This window comes from Halyomorpha halys, unplaced genomic scaffold, assembly GCF_000696795.3.
Source record: "Halyomorpha halys isolate HHAL.00 unplaced genomic scaffold, Hhal_1.1 Scaffold109.1, whole genome shotgun sequence".
Lineage (NCBI taxonomy): Eukaryota > Metazoa > Arthropoda > Insecta > Hemiptera > Pentatomidae > Halyomorpha > Halyomorpha halys.
The window spans coordinates 723,970-746,162 of NW_027107176.1; the positions used below are offsets into that span (position 1 = coordinate 723,970).

General features: G+C 32.9%; 1 protein-coding gene across 2 annotated transcripts in view; it reads right to left on the minus strand.

The window, feature by feature from the left end:
• Positions 1 to 22,193, minus strand: part of LOC106677814 (ly6/PLAUR domain-containing protein 6B) — a gene marked incomplete in the record, with an annotated part of 623,095 nt that overhangs the window by 13,369 nt on the left and 587,533 nt on the right. For both annotated transcript variants that reach the window (XM_067045488.1, XM_067045489.1), the window contains 1 exon segment: positions 20,801 to 20,907. In XM_067045488.1, coding sequence (XP_066901589.1) covers positions 20,801 to 20,879 — 79 coding nt within the window.

Here is a 22,193-nt window from a genome sequence, read left to right on the forward strand (position 1 = left end):
ATAATTTATTTATTGTTATTTACAACTGTTTACATATATACACATCAAGTAAATTTCCTGTAAGTTATATTATGACATGATACAAACATGTGGAGAATATACCCATTGATAGAACTCCAAAAACATTTCTAAAGGAGAAGATCTCGTGGCCATCTTCTTTTCAGACACCTAGGAGGATTATTAGGTAGTGAAGGAGAAGTCAGGCTAGAAACGAGTTGGTTTGGGTGGTTGGGAAGTTTATTATGGAAGGATTGGTATCTAGTTCTGGCCAAATCGGCAACATACGGGACATTGAGGTCCTGATGGATGATTTGATTTGTGACAAAGTAAGGAGCATTAAGGATTTTGGACTATAAGAATTGGATTCGAGAGTTTAGTGGAGCCCCATAGCTCAATTCCTGAAAATTTCTTTTTTTTCTGTAACGATTGAAGTCTACCTGCATCTTTAAGATAGGTCACCTCATACCGAGCTTCAATATCATCTAGAAATCTGGATACTTTTATAACAGGTGAAGATATGAAACATTAATCTAAGACAAACTGGCATGAAAACAGTAACCGAACCAGTGAAACCTCTTGTGATTACAATGGAGCTTGGGTGAATCTTGAACTCAATTTTGCATGAAGAAGGAACCGGTTTTGCTTCTTACCGGTTGGCAGTATGATGTAGTGTATCGAGAACATGTGGAAATTTAAAAAAAAGTGCATTTCTAAAAAATTTTAATGGAGCTGGTTTTGAAGCTACACGCCTCATTTTTGTATATTTTGTTGGACAATATGCTTTAATAAAGAAGTATTGAGACTTTTTGGTGATCTTTTTTTATTATTACTAATACTATTAGCCCCGAACAAAATAATATAAATATATATAGAGTAACTAATAAGGTATATTTTTCGCTTATTTCTCCTAAACACTACATTCAGCGAAAAAGTCATAGCCTAAGAAATAGATGACATTAAATTATTAATCTGTTCAAGAAGTACACCCCAGTAAACTTAATAATGTTTTATTAACTTTACTGAACTTATGTTCAATATAGTTGTTCAACATTATGTTGATAACAATATAGTTGTTTAATTCAAATATTCCCCGGGATAGAATGCTGTGGGATAATATCGGAATTAATTGTAATTTAATGGTATCGCGAGTATGAATAGAGCGGACTGTGTATAATGAAATTTTAATAAATTAAGCATGGTTAAACAGGGAGATAAACCACTTTTCTTGAAATCATTTATAACACAATTGATTATACGTGATTAAGCCAAAGAGCTGTACAACATAGACTTAAGAAAGGTATTGTAGTTTACTCGGTGGCTGATTGGTTTGCTATTGAGATTTTGATGAAACCGGTTCTTAAGCTTTGTTCCTTCATCTAGCATCTGTCCCTTTGTCTTGATTCTGTGTGAAACTACTCATTTATGGCGAATTTTAGAGTAAGAACAAAATTGGTGTTGCTTTGCGCAGATTCTTTACTCACTGTTTGTACCTGTACAGACCTAATGGGTACAGACAGCCTGCTGTTTCATGAGTTTGCCAATAGAATTCAGGATTGATAACTTTATTATCGATACATTTATTTATTTCATACATTACTCTTTTAGAATATTTAAACATTATTGACCAAGTAAACATGATTTTATAAACACAGAGATAATTAAATTATTTTACAACCCAATATTATACACTCATTATTAAAAATTTCAAACAACATTAACACTAATAAATTTATTTTTCTTAACTATAAATGCTCAGCCTTACATCCAGCAATAAAAATGTTTGCAGGTTATTCTAATACGTCTGATAAAATTAGTCAAATTAACCTATGAAACAATAAAACAATAGGGAAGCATATTAATTTACTAATAAGCTTGCCTTGTCGTATGTTTAATTACCTATGTATGTAAGGTTGTACCCAGGATCAAAACTAGGGTGTGAGGAGAGGTGAGCTGGGGGGGGGGGCAACCCATAATCAATCAGGTTGTGATATTTCAGCTTGGTGAAGGCAAATGAAATCAAAATTTTAAGAAAATTATATATAATTTCGCATTGCTATATTAGCTATTACAAATAGTATATGCTTTAAAAAAAAAATAACTTTTTATTAAATTAATAATTTCTTATAAATTAATAATCTCTGGTAAGGCGGACAGCTGCCGCCTCCTGCCCCCGTATTGTATGCCCATATATGTATGTCACTATTACATTTAAATATAAATACTTTTAATTTCAAAAAACCGAAACACTAATATCACTATTTTCAACAATATTATTTAACATTTCTGTATATAGAGACATAAAATTTAACCACATCATTCATAAATTAAGTTTGTTTAAAATTTCTGAATAGTATTGGTTCCAATTTCGTGTATCTTTTTTTAAAATTCATTGTAGAATTAATAATTTCTGATTTAAAAATAGACTCAAATATTTTTTTTTAAATTATATAATTTTATTTAGGCATATCGTTGTATTGCTTATGTTGATTAGATGCATGCTCTTTTATTGGGACCCTTCTTGTTCCTTGTATCATTGCTGATACATTCTATCACCCAACAATTGTTTCACCAATATACATAGCTAGACAATTCATACAAGGAATTTTAAATTCATCGGCTAATTATTAGGCATTTGTTAATTATAGCATCTCCACTCCAGAATAATTTATTTAATATTAAAATATATATTCATGGTTTTTTAATTGAGGAATATTGATATTCATTTTAAAAAGTAACCTGTAGTACGTATAGTAACATTATTTCGACAAAGTTTTTTTTTTATTGAACTTGAGATTCAAATTATATGATACAAAAAAATAATATCTAAAACTTGAAAGGTGGCCAATCGCGAGGGGCAAAGGCCCCGGAGCACTCTGTTTGTGTGTTTGATTTCCACTGGGGAGGGTAAATATTCATTTCACAAGGGTCGTACGAAATGAATCGTGAAACTCTTACTGTGGTTTGGATAGGATAGCAACCCCTAGCTAACCCTCGGGTATTGTATGTTCATTTTGCTCCCTCAAAGGTCTACCGAGCTGTTTTATCTCCTAAAGTACATTACTAGTACCAATGCATGAGAATGAAAACAGAGGTTTATTCTTTTATTAATAAAACTTTTTCATCATTATTGAAATTTACAATTGTACATAATAATACATTCAGTAAATTTGATGTATGTTTATAATGGAGTGATACTGACATGTAAAGAAATTACTCATTGGTAGCACTCTAATGACGTTCTTACATTAGCAGGTCTCGTGGCCACCTTTTTCTCTAGCGCTTCGGAGGATTCCCAGGAATGGAAGAGGAAGCAAGATTAGAAACTAGTGGGTTTGAGTGGTTAGGGAGATTATAGTAGAAGGAATGACATCTGTTTCGGACTAGATCAGTTAAATTTAGAACATTAAAGTCTTTATGTATGAATCTATTTGTGACAAAGTAAGGAGCATTGAGGATTTTACGAAGAATTTTGGAATGTAAAGATTGGATGCAAGAGGAATTCGAAGGTTTAGTGAAGCCCCAATGCTCACCTCCATATGTCCACATTGGGTTTATTAATTATAATTATCACTGTTAAAGTCACGTAGATCAGGCTTTTGTAATGAATTGGAAGTTTAGACGTCTATAGTAAGTGCTGTTATAGTCGAAATCGACTTGCATTTTCCTGTCTTTTCAGTCTTGAGTGAGGATTCCCGGCTAGTCGTTTGTCCAGATGTGGTCCAAAGTAGCGGATCTGTTCGACAATTGTAACAGCAACATTATTAAAGGATATTGTAGGGCAGTCATTATTAAAACTAAGCTTAGTTAAACTAGAGTTTTATTTATAGTAAAGTGTGAGGGGGAGAGAAGGTGAGGCCTGATAACAGTATTATTCACTGGGTAAAATACGAAACATGTTAGATTCGTATATACTTAATTATATATTTCCATATCAGCATAATATCAAAATATATATTCTTTTACGTTAATATATCGACATTTATATCGTATATTTTTTAACATAGGATATAAATACCGATACGTTAACTTTAATATTTTATATTCAGTAATTGTTTTTCTTATAACACATATTATAAAAAAAATAATTATTTTTTAAAATTTAACCAAAGGTAAAATAAAATAGATCCCTGTTGAGCCATCAAGAGGAAGAGCCGGGGGCCCTGGAACCCATCGACCCAGGTCTTCCTTATCCTTCTTTCATTGTTCTCTCTTTTCCTTCTGGGAAAGGGCGTTATCCTTCATCCTCAACTCATTTGTCCGACCCCGTAAATGCTCTCTTCGCCTGAGGATTATCTCACCGTCTCACCTCAGAAGAAATTCTTATTCCCAAGGTTTCATCATGCTCATCTTCCTTGTCTTTCTGTGTAATCTTTCCGCATTTTTTTTTTGTTTTATCCTTTTTTTGGGGGGAGAGGGCGGGATACTCCTTTTCTGATTAATCTGAGACAAGGCTTAGCACGTCGGGTTTTTGTCTTCAGAACTCTCCAACTGGTTCCATACCTCGAGGCACAAAAAGAATTTTTCTTTTTTAAGGACAATGTTGCTCGCTTATGTAGTCAAAGAGTTCAAAGACCTTAGTTAAGCAAGATATTTTTTTTATTCATTTTCTCATAGCTCGTTTCAAAAGTGTGCAGTTTTAGCCAAAGGCTTATTACAATATCCTCAGTATGAAATAACGTAGTTCAAGTTAGACGTAACGTTATTATAACCGGTCGAATTTGATATTTCATATACCGTTGGCACGTATAAGGTAAATTGGTATAGTAAGATATACTTATTAAGCAATAAACCCAAACATATCGGGTTGGTACATATACAGTATTTTTCTTTTCATTTACTTATGTTCATAAAGAGTATAATGATGAGAAAATAGTTTACCGTAGAGAATATATAAGAGAAGAAGATGGTAAGGAGGTGCGGTCGGTAAATAACATAAATAAGTTGAGAAAACTTATTTAATATCGCCAACGTTTCGGCCAGAGTTTCTAGCCTTCATCGGGGCTAAAAACAAAGAGAAAGATAACAACCAATGAATACAAAAAAATTTGACTAATTAATTTAAATTAAAATTTTTTTTGTATTCATTGGTTGTTATCTTGCTTCGTTCTTAGCCCTGGTGAAGACTAGAAACTCTGACCGAAACGTTGGCACTATTACATAAGTTCTCTCTACTTATTTGTGTTATTTACTTACCCCAACTATCTTCTTCTCATATATATTATATAATGTCTTTCTTCGTAGGAGCGATAGTTTTTTTATTTTCATATGAAATTTTTCCGAACAACTAGTAATCAATATATTTCAGCAAATATTATGAGAACTACTATCTCTAGGAACATAAACATCATAAACTACTTTGTAGTAAATAAACCAGCTTTAATTTGATTGCTAATTAACATAGCTTTGTTGTATTTTGATATAATGTCGTATTCCTGAGAGGAGGAAATTTGTTATTTGCACCCCTAGAAGCCCTTTAATAATTACTATAATAGGAACACAAATATAAATATTTAATCGTTTAGCCACCTGTAACACAACCATGCAAATTACCAGAACGGCTGTCATCTTCTAATGGAAAGCATATTGCACACAGCGAAGATAGCTATTCCTAAAACAAAGAGCACCAACAAAAGACCTTTCATCCCCTGGCTTAATGAACGTTACAAGGAAGATATTCGAAACCTTAGTAAAGCATACAAGACCTTTCAAAGGAAAAGCACACAAACAAATTTCATAGAGTATAAGAAACAAAGAGCCCTATGCAGACGAACAATAAACAGTAGCAATTCTGAATTCTGGAAACAATTTATTGAAATTATAAATTCATCCACTCCCTCCAATTTAGGGTGGGATAAAATCAGGAAAATTCACAAAATCTATCCAGCAACCCGATACACACTACTCTGTGACGGGAAACTGACCGATGACCTTGAAATAATAGCTGGAAAGTTCGGTGAACACTACTAAAAAATCTTTAACCCATCTTCCATTGATTCGGATGATACAGAAGATCAGGAACCCCATATATCACTACATCGAAGAACTCGAAAAAAAAATAAATAACTCTCCTTTCTCTATATGGAAACTTAAATCTCAAAGGATCATCACCCGGCCGCGATGACATCCATTATGCAATGAATCAGCATCCTCCACAAAACTGTTCCGTGATGCATGGCGGCAATCAGTAATTCCAATCCTAACAGTAGGCAAAGATAAGTGCCAAACGAATAGTTACGCCCAATATTACAAACAAGTTGCCTCTGCAAAATAATGGAACGAATGGTTAACAAGAGCTTGGTATGGATCCTTGAAAGAAATAATATTCTCCAGAGCTATCAATGCGGGTTTTGTAGAGGGATGTCTACTATCGACCACTTAGTTCAACTGGAAGATGAACTACAATATGATATAGAAAGGTAGCAAGCAATCGTAATTTTCTTCGACATGGTTAAAGTATTCGACTACTACGCATGAATACTATTATAAAAAAAAATTACGGGTAATCTCATTACATTCATCGAGCAGTCTGAATCCCTACGGATATTCAAAATCAGAATAGGAAATCATCTATCTGGTAATTTCGAACAATACATTGGAATTCCACAAGGATGTGTTCTCAGCACAACTTTGTTTGCCCTGGCTATTAATGACTTAGGAAGAAACATGCCGAGAGGAATATAGGTGATGCTCTATGTGGACGATCTAGCAATAATGTGCCGCTGAAACGACATAAACCAAATAAAAATCAAACTAGAAGAATTTCTTAATCGATTAAAAAAACGGGTCAAACAGCTCAGGTCTTACCTTCTCAACTAAAAAAACTAAATGTCTTCATTTCAGCAGAAAAAGAATAACACCTCCATCCCCAGAACTCAACCTAGGAGATTCTCCGTTACCGTAGGTCGAATATTATAGATTTTTAGGCCTGATGTTCGATAGACGTCTTTCTTGGAACCACCATATCAGTACACTTAGAAACAGGTGCATAGATAAAATTAATATCTTAAAAGTCCTCGGCAAAACATCATGGGGAGCTGATAGATCAACGAAGTTGAAAATATACATTGCCTTTATCAGCTCCAAACTTGATTATGGAAGTTTTGTGTATGGCTCAACACGCTTTCAAAGCCTAGCCAAACTCGACATCGTTCAGAACACCGGAATCTGCATTGCCACAGGTGCCTTTCGGACCAGTCCAATCTTCTGTTTACGTCCTCAATCTGGAATATCACCCCTTCTGTTCAGACGACAAATATTTGTTACGAATTATTTTCCCAAGTATACCTGCAACCCTCAAATCCAACTAATATTCACATTTCACATCCAATATTTTCAATCCTAAATTCTCTAGACAGTTCCAACAGAAGATAAATACAACACTATCTCTCGCCGAACGATTATTGGTCATTGTCACAGAATTAAAAGCAATAGCCATCAACATACCACAAAATAACACACCTCTCCTGGACCTACCAACGTCCAAATGTAAATTTCCAAATACCGCGAACAAAATACAACAATGTCCAAATATCAAATGCACAGGAACTTTGCTCGCCCTTTAAAGGAATGTATAAATAAAAGATGGCAGGCAATGTGGGATGAAAGTCCACCCAGTAAGCTGAAACCTATAAAGAAAGATGTGAAGTCCTGGATTACATCAACCCGATGTAGACGCCGCGAAGAAGTAGGATAACCCGACTCTGAATAGGACCCAAATTACACGCTTCCATCTCATAACAGAAGGGGCACCTCCAAAATGTTCAAAATGTCATAGTAATCTGACCGTCAAAACCATTTTTGAAGAATGTAATCACTGCAAATTAACTCTGAACAATCTAGGGATACCAACAAATGTTTCAATAGCGTTGGTAACGACGAATCCGTAATAGAAATAGTCGTTAAATTCATCCCTAACTCCATGACTAACTTAATAATCAGGCTTTAATTATTATAATTATCTATTTATCTTGCCTTATTTTTAAAATTAGAAGAGCCACTTATCTGCTATTCATCATCCTATCTTCACTATCGTTAGATATAGGATTAAAAAAAATTATAATTGCCTAGCTAAATAATATTTCAAATCTCACGAAAATGAGTCCCACTGGTGCGGATCAGTACACCATACCAAAGCTATGACTATGGAACAACTAGGCCTTACCAAAACCAACAACCAACGGGCGTTGATGACCAAGCAGTTAAACGCCCTTTCAAAACAAATAAACAAAATTTAATGTTTGAATTATTTGCCCAAGGTGGTATGTGAAAGCGTTGTAATAGGCGTACAGAGCTTCAAATCTATAATTCTCATGAATTCCTATGTTATTCAGGGTGCTGAATTCAATGGAATCAATTTTCTGGTCTATCAAAAATGTGCAAAAAAAATAATTTTTCCAGTATTAAATTGGAAGTGACCATAAAAATTAAAAAAAAAATCAAGAAACAAAACTACTTTTTGAAAACTGTAATTGGTGCACTAACTTTCGATGGTATTGACTCGGCCGAAATATTTATTGTTGGATAGTTTAAAACAAAATAACAATAACCAGTAAAAACTAACTATTTCAGAATGCCGAAAGATTAGATCTACGGCTCAGAAATATTGTTTGATTGGAGGACCAATTATGGTGGATTCCTTTATAAGTATTTGATCGTAATATCAGTATAATATCGACTTAGTGCTAAAAAAAGATATCTCCAGAAATCAAACCAATGTTAAATTGTCTGGACGTTATATTTTAGACTGAAAATACTGTCTAATAATTATACATACGAATAATTGAGGATATTTACAAAAACTTTTTTTTTTTAATCTCAACTTAGAATGTTGTATTTTCAGACGTTTTTAAGGTTATTCAAAAACTTGAAAATAATTTTTCTCCAATCAATGCATCTATTATGTTTAGAAAACAACAGTATTATTGTATTTCCACCAAGGTATTACCTCAGTATGGCAGAGCACATGCAAAGCACAGGAAAGTACAATGTTTTAGGCAAATGTTTGCAATGCAATGTTTGCAGCAACAGGAACCAAACAGCCATTGAAAGCGTCTGGGAATGCGCTGGGACGAGAGAGAATGCAATCGAATACCTGATATCCAAGTAAGGTCTCGCGATTCTATTGTTCCCACATTTCCATGTTTCACCATAAACGTTAACAATCCCAAAACTTCTGGTAGTACGGAAGGATTAAAGCTTACATAATGGTAGAAATTAATTTATTATAAACCTTTTTGTATTTATTTATATTTATTATTAATTTACTACATGTCTTTTTTTTAATAATAATTTATTTATTGATATTTACAACTGTATACACATATATACAACAAGTAAATTCGCTGTAGGTGACATAGTGACATGATAAAATCATGTGGAAAATCTACCCACTTATAGAACTCCAATAACATTTCTAGAGGAGAAGATCTCGATGCCATCTTCTTTTCAGACGCCTAGGAGGATTATTAGGTAATTAAGGAGAAGCCAGGTTAGAAACAAGGGGATTTGGGTGGTTGAGAAGTTTATTATGGAAGGAACGGTATCTGGTTCTGGCCAAATCGGCAACATATGGATCATTGAGGTCCTGATGGATAACTTGATTTGTGACAAAGTAAGGAGCATTAAGGATTTTACGAAGGATCTTGGACTGTAAGGATTGGATTCTGGAGGAATTTGATGGTTTAGTGGAGCCCCAAAGCTCAACTCCGTATGTCCAGATTTAATTTAAATCTATAATTTAATTTAAATAAGACGTGTTACTTATTTAAATTACATTATAGTAATCGCTTCAAAAACAAAAAACATATTCTCCCTTAATCTTTCAACTTTAGATACCAGACAAAAATTAAATGTTAATATGTAAATGATTCTCTAAGACTCAATGTGAGTTCTAATCACCATATCAACAAGAAACTAACTCAAAGTTATGCAAGGTTAGCAATGCTATATCCTATCCTAAACAGAAATCCCAAACTAAAACCAGAAAAAACTGTTCTTATATTTAAAATAATCCTCAGGCCACTGCTGCTGTACGGCTGTGAAGTCTGGGAAGCGGCATCCTTCACGAAAAAGAAAAAACTACAATCTTTTCAAAATAAAGTTCTAAGAATCGCAGTAAATGCTCCTTGGTCCATAAGAAATAGCCAATTGTATCGCGAATTACAAACGGAGTCAATAGAGGATTCTATCAAAAAACGCTTCATGAAGTTCCACTCCCAGTTGTCGACAGTTAAAGGAGCAGTGACCTACAACCTGGGAAACCCAACCTCAACCGGAAGACTGAAGCCCAGACTGCTACAGGACACTCTTTTTTTAAATTTTCAATAAATTTAAATTTAATTCATAGTCACACTACCTCAATTTACTTATTATTATTATTCATTTTATTTATTCATTATTTTTTTGTTTATTTATTTATTTTTCTCTTATCTTCTCTCTTCCCTTTTTCAAATTAACTTATTTCTTTTTACTATTAGAAGACAATTGTTTGTTTTATTTAAGTGTACCAATATCATTATTTTTTGTTATTAATTTCACTTTCCTCCTTTATTAAGAAGCATTATTCTTATCTATTTATTTTATTATTACTTTTTTTCCTTTTAAAAAGAACATTTTATATAGTTAGGGGTGTCATTTGTATGACTATACCCCCTCTTAATCAACTGTTAAAAAAAATTATAATATAAGTTATATCAACCATGTAAGGCCCACCAGGCCGATCTGGTATAAATAAAATAAAATAAAATTTGAGTTCTAATAGATCTTTGTCTAATATTTGGGATATTTACAAAAATAAGTTCAGAAATTGATTTTTTTTTATTTTGAAAAAAAATGTCTATTAGCACCGAAATTAAAGTTAGTTTAATCTGCTAAAAAGTAGCTTATCCCGTTAATCTTCGTAGGAGTTGTAGTTTTTATGATATTTTTCCATATCAAATTTACAAAATGTTGATTTCTATTTGTTCAGACAAAACATTTTTGATTTATAAAAACTGTATCTCATGAACTATTAGACGTACGTACAGATGTCTGCCAGCAATCACATTAAAGATAATTCAATGTGCTATAAATTATTTTAAAACGTTTATCTTCGTAGGTGTAGTATTTTTTATAATTGCTTATGAATGAAATGAAAAAAATAATTTTATTCACGGACATATGTCCCCTAAGAATAAATACATGGCTCATACATTAAGATTTTCGTCTGGCAAGTAAGTAAAATGAAATTACATTGGGATATTGGCTATTATTTGATTACAAAGATGCGGAGGTTTGGTTATACAATAAGTGGAGGAATAGGTGTTGTTTAAAGGAAAGAATGGATGAGGACTGCCGAGTGGAGATGGGAAGAGAATTCCAGGAGGAGGTAGCACGTAAGAATTTGCTAAAGAAGGCGGTTCTATAGGAGGGCATATATAAATCAATCGGTTGAGAAATGGTGTTTCATGAGTGGATGGATGAACAAAGAGTGAGGAGATCAAGTATATAGGTAGGTTTTTTGATTTTAAGAACTTGGTATTCCTCCTAAATATACTTGGAAGTCTCATCAGTTTTTAATAGTAATTATACATAGTTTTTTTTTAATTAATTGAATATTGGGATAAAATAACTGACTTTTATCTCACCTGGGCTCTTCTAATATGAATTAAATTAACCAAGTCTCGCAAAATGGTCAATGTTTATGTAAACAATTTAAATAAATTAAAGTTAGTTAAATGTACCTATCAGAATTCCGTCCTCCGTCGAATCGTCCGTGGAACAACTCTACAGAGGGCCAGAAACACCACCATTCACCAGGAACTCCAGCTACCCTCTGTGACGGAGTATATAGGCCGAAGGCACATCAAATTCTTTGATGGGCTGAAGGCCTGTGCCAACCCGCTATTCAGAGAAATCACCCCTCCAACAAGACCTGGGAGGTGGCAAAGCACAGTCCCCTTAGTAGACGTCCTCGCCGAGGGAAGGACTTAGGGCTCTGCAGCTTGAAGTCATCACACCACCACCATCACTAGCCGGAATGGCCCCTCCCCATTTCTTGTAAGCCCCCAGCTATCATGGCACCAATGTAAAACCGCCTTCAGCGGACCATGTTTGCTCATCTTATAATGCCATACGCCAAACGAAGATATAATGTTATCTGTATATGTATAATGTATTGCATTATATTATTCTGTATTATGTAATCATATAAAAATTAAAGAGGTTTTAAAAAAAAAAGTTAAATGTACCATAACGGAGTTTGTAATAATTATCTTAGAGAAATAACAGTTTCAAAAAATTGATAATTGATTAAGTGATATTTTGGAGCAAAAATTTTGAAAACTCATAAAATTAAAGTAGCTTTAAAGATAAAATTTTCAAAACTGATACACGAAAAATAAAAACCATATTTTATGTTTTTTGGACATCAGTTCGTTATATTAATTTCGCCTACCTATACATGGAATACATAATAAAATTTCCATTGAATTACGCGTTTTGAGGTTACCTAAGTCGAAATAACGAAGGCTTGCAAAATTGTATTTGTGTGAAGAGCCTAGCTCAAATAAAAAAATTTGTACGAAAATGATATTACTTATTTAGGTCATACGTATTCCTGGTATATCACAGCAACTTTTTATTTAAATTCTATTAATCGGAAAGGCCTCTTACGGAATCGATTTTAAACTTTTTGAATTTTTTTTTTCAAAAATAGCTCCAACAATTTCGATTAAACTCGATTTATCTATGTACGCTCAAGCGATCTTTAACAAAAGATTTTTGTTACACTCATTGAAATAGTCTAACAGAGCTTAAATGGCAATTTTTAAAAATATCTTTCTCCAAAAAAAAACAAACTCTAATTTTGTTTATTTAAAATGAATAAGCAAAAATATTCAAAAATAAAATACAAAAACCATTTAGTCGAAATGAGTTCGCAAGCTCTTTTAATTAAAATTAACTGTACAATTATATAGGCACTTTCACTTTCATTTACCGATTTATAGAATATATTGTAAGGGGAATATATAAGTTGTTTCAGGAACCGAAAGTCTGTTTTACTGTACTTGCGTCAGTAAGTGTGATTTTTCGCTAGTTCTAGATTACTACTTCTTTTTGACCCAGCCTTTTACTGTTTTGTTGGTAAGTAACATATTCTGGAGCATATCAAATTTTCTACATGTATCCATTTGTAAACACCGTTGGTATCAAACTGAAACTTTCGAAAGATAATGATCGTGTGAATGATATGAAATGATATAATAATTATCAAGATATAATTGATATTTTTTATTTAAATAATTTATTAGTTCCTATTTTTTAGAGCTAAGTAGTTGCTCTAATTATAAGATATTTTTAGGGATAGATTATTTTTAAAGAGTTTCTCAGAAAATGTTTTTTTATATATAGTTTTTATATCTTCTTTTAGTTAAATAAAGAAATCTCTTTTTTGTGGAAAAGAAATCTCATGATTAAATTTGCCATGTCAATATAAAATAATAAGATAAAAAAAGTTTTTAATATCAGCTAGGTTCTATCCTCATTGTAATAGTCTGAGGGTCACTCAATTCTTGAATTTGGCAATAATAAACAATGGAAAAATTCAGAATATTAAAAAAATTGGTTTATAACAAAAGGAGAGAACATGAAAAATAGAGACAGGTTCGAATCCTAATGAATCAAGAACGCCTGATCTTCCCCGATCGCATTCACTTAGTTTTTTGTAAAGTGTTGTATTCTTGGCAGGGATAAATAAGTATATCTTCATTATGAGAAGTACAAACTAAAGTGCAAATCTTTATTTTAAGTGAAAGTTGTATAATTGGCGACCACATCAAATTTTTTGAAAACAATGTTACAGTTTTTCTAGTATGAAATTTACTGTAAATCGATACCACAATATTTTTCAATATCATTTGTGTCTTAATTCTTTTTTTTTATGATGGCAAAATATACTAATTTCGCACTTTTTTTTTTTTTATGACCCCCTTTCTGGTTATTTCTAACATACGGGGGTGGGGGTGGGTATCTTATTAAAAATTCCTATCCCCAGGCCGGATTCGAACCGGTGCCGTCCGCAGCTCTCAGGTTGGAAAGACCTGCGCCTCAATCACCTGAACCACAGAGACGGCCCTTAATTTCGCACCTATGATGTTTTCTATAATATTAATAACAACAAGGTACAAACATAGAAGGAAAAAAAATCAAAGGGTACTTCTGGGAAATAATGTCATCTCAAAATCTACAAAATCTATGTTACTAAGCAATAATTTGCAGGGTTTCTTTTTTTGTTTTCACGGATCCGTAAGCCGTAGTAATGGCAATATGGTGGTGGAGATCCTATAACAATTAGTTAACCGATTACTATTTTCCCATCAGCAGCTCTAGTTAGTACAAGCTTACAGAACAATACAACTCAGCGAAGCAAAGCAATTAAACCGTCATAACTGCACAACGATGGTTTTCCACATGAACTGCATTTTCCAATCAGACCTAGGGGAACAAACGTACAATTCCCAATATTTTTAAATTAGACCGAATACTGAATCAAGGAGAATCGTAATAAAACATGATGAAATAATACACTCCAATAATACAGGGGCCACTAGAACCAAATTGGCTACTGATATTGGTCGTTGAACTGTAACGACCAATCATATTGCTCTCACATTCCGTTCCCTGTTGCTTTGATTTGATATGCATTCAGTCTGGTCAACTGTTTTTGGAGGGGCTAGTACTCTGAGTTGGTAAGTTGGAAATATTTTATGTGTCGTATGATTAAATAAAATAAATAAATATATATGTTTATTTTATTATAACCACAAAAAATAAAGTAGTGGATCTGGTGATAATAAACAGGTATTCAGATTTTTGGGTTTGTTTAGTGGCGTAAAACATCATTGGCCATAACGCCACTTATTTAATTTTGCTTACATTTGTTTAATTTTATATATTTATTATAGTGATAGGTATTAAGGTAAAAACCAGACGAAACGTTGATGGGAGCAGAGATGGGCAAAGTTGAAAGTAATAGCGAAAATTACTGTTAGAAAGGCAGTTATCTCATCCTAATTTTTGATTACCTTAATGAAAACTAGGAATAATTACTAGTCAAAATTGATGACTGCCAAGTATAGGTAGGGGGATTAAAAAATAGCGGCTGTTATAAAACCTTAAAAAAACATTGATTTTTCATTCGGAGCTCTTATCTTAAAAATTACCAACAACAATGGAAAATCTAAGAGAACATTATTTAAAGAAGAGTAAATTTGCTGAAATACTAGCTCTAAAAGAGCTATTTACGTCCAATAGTTCTCCAGATATAGCTTTTTAAAAAGCAAAATTTCTTAAAAATTTAATGAAAGATTAGTAGTTAGTTTATTTATTTTGAGAAATCTATATCTCAGGAAATATGTTACGTAGAGATGTCTATTAGCACTCAAATTAAAACTAGTTTAATGCATTATAAAAATGTTTATGACCTTTACCTTCGTAGGAATAGCAGTTTTCATGATGTTTGCTAAAATAAATTTATTTATAGTTGTTTGGTCAATAAGTTTGATTTATGAAAAACTTCATTTCAGAAACCATTGGACGTACAGATGTCTGACCGCACTCAAATTAAAGCTAGTTAAATTTAGTACAAAATAGTTAATTATGTTTATCTTTGTAGGAGTAGTAGTTTTTATGATATTTGACAAAATAAACTCTCAAAATGTCGATTTCTAGTTGTTTGTATAAAATTTTGGATTTTTGAAAAAATATATCTCTAGATCCATAAGACGCACATATGTCGGCCAACAATCAAAATAATGGGAATTTAACTTACTATAAAGTAGTTTATGATCTTTGTAGGGGTAGTAGTTTTTATGATATTTACATAAGAATATAAATTTGGTAAATGAAAATTTGTCCGAACAACTATAAATCAATATATTTTAGCGAATATCATGTAAACTATTACTCCTACGAAGATAAACATCATAAACTACTTTATAACTCATTAAACTAGCTTTAATTTGAGTGCTAATAGACATCTGTACATCAAATGGTTTTTGAGATATAAAGTTTTCAAAATAAATTCACTAACTACTGATCTTTTAGTGTATCCTATACAACATTTTTATGAAATGTTGCTTTTTAAAAATCTATATCTCGAAAAATATTTAACGTAAATAACTCTATTAGGGCTCATATTTTAAGCAAATTTACTCTTCTTTAAATGACGTTCTCCTAGGTTTTCTTGTGTTGTTCCTACTTTTTGAGATATAGAGCTCCGAATGAATAATAATTTTTTGTTTATCGCTTTAAAACAGCCGCAATTTTTTATTCCCCCTACCTATACTTGGCAGACTCATCAATTTTGACTATTAATTATACATAGTTTTCATTAAAGTAATAAAAAATTGGGGTGAGATAACTGCCTTTTTTCTCCTCTTGGGCTCTTGTACTATGTGGATACGGCCCTTATTCATGCATGGACCATTTATAAATAAATATCGTAACCAAGACATTCTTAGCTATTAGTTTCAACTTTAACTAATTTTGCCCAACTCAAAATGAAAGGATTTGTTAATGCTGATTAAATAGATTTGGGTTTGGAAGGGCATCACTAGACGGAAAAAACGATTGGTGTTATCGGCATCTAATCTTCGGGTTCGCCCAGGCTTTACTATTATTATAGTATCAAAATCGTATTATTGTTTTTCAGACTTACTAGGCAGCACAGATTAATGTGATATTTATATTATTCATAATAATATTATTTCATTTTTATATCGATATCTTATCGGAAATTTAAGTACAAAGGACAAAATATTTTCCTCATTGAGCGTCGGTTATAAGGAAATTTCACTTTATCAGTCTCCAATAATTCATTCTCCGCCTTTTGAAGTATGCATTGTTGGCATTTACATTTTTCTTTCAAGAGGTTCTCAGAATCTTGACTAAGGGGCGTTGTTAATGTTTGTTCGCACAACTGTAACCATAAGACAAACTGACTGGGATAAACTTAGCTGAACAAACAAGTTCCCTTGGATACCTGTGGCGGCTAAGTCACCCACTGGAAGCTCCTAACTTAGCTCACCAACTCCTAACTATTGATGGAAACAGTGATCGATGGGGGAGATTTAAACGACTTTACATTTATTGGTTATGTATAAAACTGTCAATACAAAATCCAAAGTTTCAAAAATAATTTATTACTTCATCTGATTTATTTACTAGCTATAAAATTAGAGTTCTTCACTATGGAAGGTAAGGGAAGCTGTGTATTTATACAGAAATTGAAAAAAAATTAAGTATATTCTTTTTTGTTTTGGGACATCAATAATAACTGAATTTTAACAGCTTTGTGGCATAGGATATATGATAATGTAGATACTAGGGCCAACCATAGCTCAGTGGTTAAGACACAGTCTTGCCAAGATGATATCTATTGGCGGTGCCGGTTCGAATCCGGTCTGGGATGTTGACTTTTTTCATTCAGTGGCGGTCCCACAAAATGAAGAACTTTGACCCCCAACCATGGTTAGGCAATATAGGACTCCAATGGGAGTCTTGGCCGAAAAAGGAAAAAAACAATGTAGATTCTATGAGTACTTTATGTACAAAGCCTATCTACACACTAATTCTCTTTCATGATCCAGCGAATAGAATCAGAAGGACTCCTACCCCTAACAAACTGGGATATTTATATGGAATATCAGGAAGTGGGGATAAATTAGAAACATAGGAGGAGAGTTAGGTAAGCCCTCTGGTTTCCGGAGCCCTTTGGGATCCATCCAACCTCATAAAGCGAGCGTTCTTAATTGGATAAAAATATGACAGACAAGCGTGATTCTGACCATATCACCTCCTTGCACAACCTTTTGCCTAGTCACAGTACTTCCTTACGAACTACTATACGTCTGACTGAGGCGACGTCCTGGGCGAAGCGTGGTCTGGTAGTACAAGATCCCAAGAGTAGAAAAAAGGAAGTTATCTCACTCCTATTTTTGATTACTTTGATGAAAACTATGTAGAATTACTAGTCAAAATTGATGAGTCTGTCAAGTATAGGTAGGGGAAATAAAAGTTATTAATTTTTCATTCCGAGCTCTATATCTAAAAAAACAGGAACAACACAAAAAGAGAACATCATTTAAAGACGAGCAAATTTGCTAAAATATTAGCCCTAAAAAAGCTATTTACGTTCAATAGTTCTCGATATATAGCTTTTTAAAAAGTAACATTTCATAAAAATGTTGTATGGGACGTACTAAAAGATCAGTAGTTAGAGAATTTATTTTGAAAAATTTATATCTCAAAAACCATTTGACGTACAGATGTCTATTAGCACTCAAATTAAAGCTAGTTTAATGAGCTATAAAGTAGTTTATGATGTTTATCTTCGTAGGAGTAGTAGTGTACAGAAAAATGCTAAAATAAATTGATTTATAGTTGTTCGGACAAATTTTCATTTGCCAAATTTATATTCATATGTGAATATCATAAAAACTACTGCCCCTACGAAGATAAGTGTCATAAACTACTTTATAGGAAGTTAAATTTATTTTATTTTGAGAATTGCCAGACATATGTGCGTCTTATGGATCTAGAGATATATTTTTTCAAAAATTCAACATTTTATACTAACAACTATAAATTAACATTTTGTGAGTTTATTTTGTCCAATATCATAAAAACTACTACCCCTACAAAGATAAACATAATTAACTATTTTGTAGTAAATTTAACTAGGTTTTATTTGAGCGCTGGAAGATATCGGTACCTCCAATGGTTTCTGAAATAATGTTTTTCATAAATCAAATTTATTGTCCGAACAACTATAAGTCAATTTATTTTAGCAAATATCATGAAAACTACTATTCTTACGAATGTAAAGTTTATAAACTTCTTTATAGTCCATTAAACTAGCTTTAATTTGAATTCTAATAGATATCTGTACGTAACATAGTTCCTGAGATGTAGATTTCTCAAAATAAATTAACTAACCACTAATCTTTCAGTAGATTTTTTAAGAAATTTTGGTTTTTAAAAAGCTATATCTCGAGAACTATTGGACGTAAATAGCTCTTTTATGGCTAATATTTCAGAAAAATTAACTCTTCTTTAAATAATGTTCTCTTAGATTGTCTAGTGTTGTTGGTAGTTTTTAAGATATAGAGCTCCGAATGAAAAATTAATGTTTTTTTAAGGTTTTGAAACAGCCACCATTTTTTATTCCCCCAACCAATACTTGACAGACTCATCAATTTTGACTAGTAATTATACCTAGTTTTCATTGAAGTAATCAAATATCGGGGTGAGATAACAGCCTTTTTTTCTTCACGGCTCTTGTACTGTGATCAGTGCTCAGCCAGGTCGAGCGGTCACCCGCCCAAGTGCTGATGTTGCTTAACTTGCAAGCGTTGTAGCCCACTCGGGTATCTGGGCTCCTTCCTTGCAATAATCTCTAATAATTAAAGATTATGCAAAAATGATATTTTTTTAAAAATAAGAATAATAGACATTTTATAATATCTTATTATTCTTATATAATTTTTTCAACACCCATTATATTATTTTGTTGAGTCTGAGTGGAAAAAAAAGTTACTAAACTGGATTATTTTTTTAAATGGATTCCTTCTTCATTGGTGGGACTAATTGAATTGCTATAAAGTTTCTAAACTGAAATTTTCTTTTCGCGTAACCCTTTTGCTTTATTCATGTAAATTTATTTTTCCTCTGGTTCGGATGAAATTATCGTATACATTGGAATAATTACAAGTCAAATTTAAGAATGATAATAATATAAATGAAATTAACTTTGGTGAATTTAAATGAATGTTAGTTTGTTTTTTTTCTGACCTAGAAAATTAAAACAACAAATTAAATATATACAAATAAGAAATAAATGTATATACTCAGGCAAATAATATATCTTGGAATGCCAGTGTGGCATTATAAGATAAGCTGCTGGGTCCGCTGAAGGCAGTGTCATCGATGGATGACGGTATGAGTCTGCCGTGAGCATGATGTTAGTAGTTTTTTTTTCTTTATTTAATCTATATGATAAAATGCAACATTTCTGTTATGGAATTATTTCTATCATACTTGAAGAAATTAGTTTTTCAAACGACTGGAAAGGTTGTAAGAAGCTGAAATGACGTATTTAATCTAGGTATTGGCCTGGGATGTTGTTTATGTAATCGATTTATTTTTTTTTTAAACTGGTCGTATCAATGTACAATGAAGTAGTTTTTAATGTCAGCTAGGGTTTATCCACATTGATTTAGTCTTTCTGGGCTTAAGCATTGAATTTTCAAAACACTGCCTCTAAAATATCTCCAATTTTAATTTTAATTAATTTAGCATTTTATGTGGTGGCTCGATGGAATGAAAACTCAACATTCCCACAATAAGAACCATATTTGAATAGGCAACCTGCAGGATAACGCCTTACCGGTATGTCAGAAATGGCCATGAAGAGGGGGGGGGGATTTATCAACTTATTCAAGCCAGATTGGGAATGTCGAGATTTATCCTGAGGATTTGGGAAATAAAATTCAACTCAGACCGGATTTGAACAGACCCTCAGCCTTTTGGAAAGATCGAAAACGTGAATAATGAAATAGTTGCCGTTTAGAAACTAACAAGGATTATGATCAACTCAAAGTAGAATGGTGAGTGAAAGTTATCTGGTACGCGTCCGCATCAAAATTTTAAATTATAAGTTGATTTATTCTGTTGTACTTGGTAGAGCTATGGAATATGGTTATGAACTTAAATCTAAGTGGAAAACTTTGAGTGTAAAGATAGGTGTAGTTGAGTGAGTTACCTTGTTTCTTGTCTGTCTCCGCTGCAACTTTGAGGATGGAAGCCATCATGAAGCAGCTAAGCAACCGACCATCCACCATTACTACCCACTGGATCCACCCGCATTACCTGCATTATTATATGTAATATTAATATACATCAATATAGTTATTATATTTATCTAATCATAAATCGATTGGATACAAAAAGTACACCTTTCTACTAAATTTGAGGTTTTTAACAGTAAAAAAATTGTTTTCTTTCGGTTGGCTCTATAGACCTTGTAGATCATTGGCTGTCCGAACCAGACTTTTCCACGCCTGCCTGTTTTGGGCAATTGCTTTCCAGTTTGCTGCATGTAGCTCTTTCGTATTTTTATTGATTCTGTCTATTCATCTGATTTTTGACCCTCCACGTGGTCTCTTGCCAACTATATTGGCATTCATTGTTGTGTAGAGGCGTCCAGATGGATTACTTCGAGCTACATGTCCCTCCTATCTTAACCTCCTCTCCTTCATATCGTGAGATATTGACTGACCAGTTTCTGCAAGATCACTGTTAGTACTTCTCCTTCATGTGTTAGGGCTCTGACACCAGATCGCTCCCATAATGACTCACGTTTATATATAGTAAAATATGTTGGTTTTTATCCATGCAATAATATTTATTAAAAAGTTCGAAACACTTTAAATGAGATCAATTTTATATATGTGTATATAGTTGACCGAAGATTTAAATATAAGATAGTCAGGGTTGCGGTCAAAAAAAGAACAAATAGTTTAAAACTATTTTAATGTCCGACGTTTCGCCCCACTTTGCAGGGCTTCATCAGGGCTAAAAAGATACGAAAAAAAAAAAAGAAGAAAACTGAGAATATTACTACAATAAGGTAATTTGAGATAGGATACATTTTTTGACCGCAACCCTGACCATCTTCTTATATTTGAGATCAATTTTATTTTATTTTTAAACATTTTGTATTGAATTATTTTTTCTTATCCTTTTATTAGAGTAGGCACTTGGCGGCATTGCAGGTTGGTGTACAGGTCCCAGTGCGCTCGGTTCGGAACGTTGTGGGTTCGATTCCCACCTGACGGTCCCGAAGAATGAATCTTGACACTCCCACCTTGATTAGTACGTGGCGGCAACTCAAGTAACCGGATTGGCAAAAAGGACTACTAGGCCCACTTGCTGGACTTGTTTCCCCCACCAAATACCAGTACCAGTACCAGTACCCTCCTATTAATTTTATTATTTCAAACAAAACCAATACCTAATACAATATGAGTATGTATACATAAAAACATAAATGTCCTTTCTTTGCCTGAAGGACATCTTATGGTAGCCTGTGGTCCCTGCAGGGGAGCACTGTAATGATTACTCGCCATCTGAGTTTAGGAGATTCTTTCTGCTAT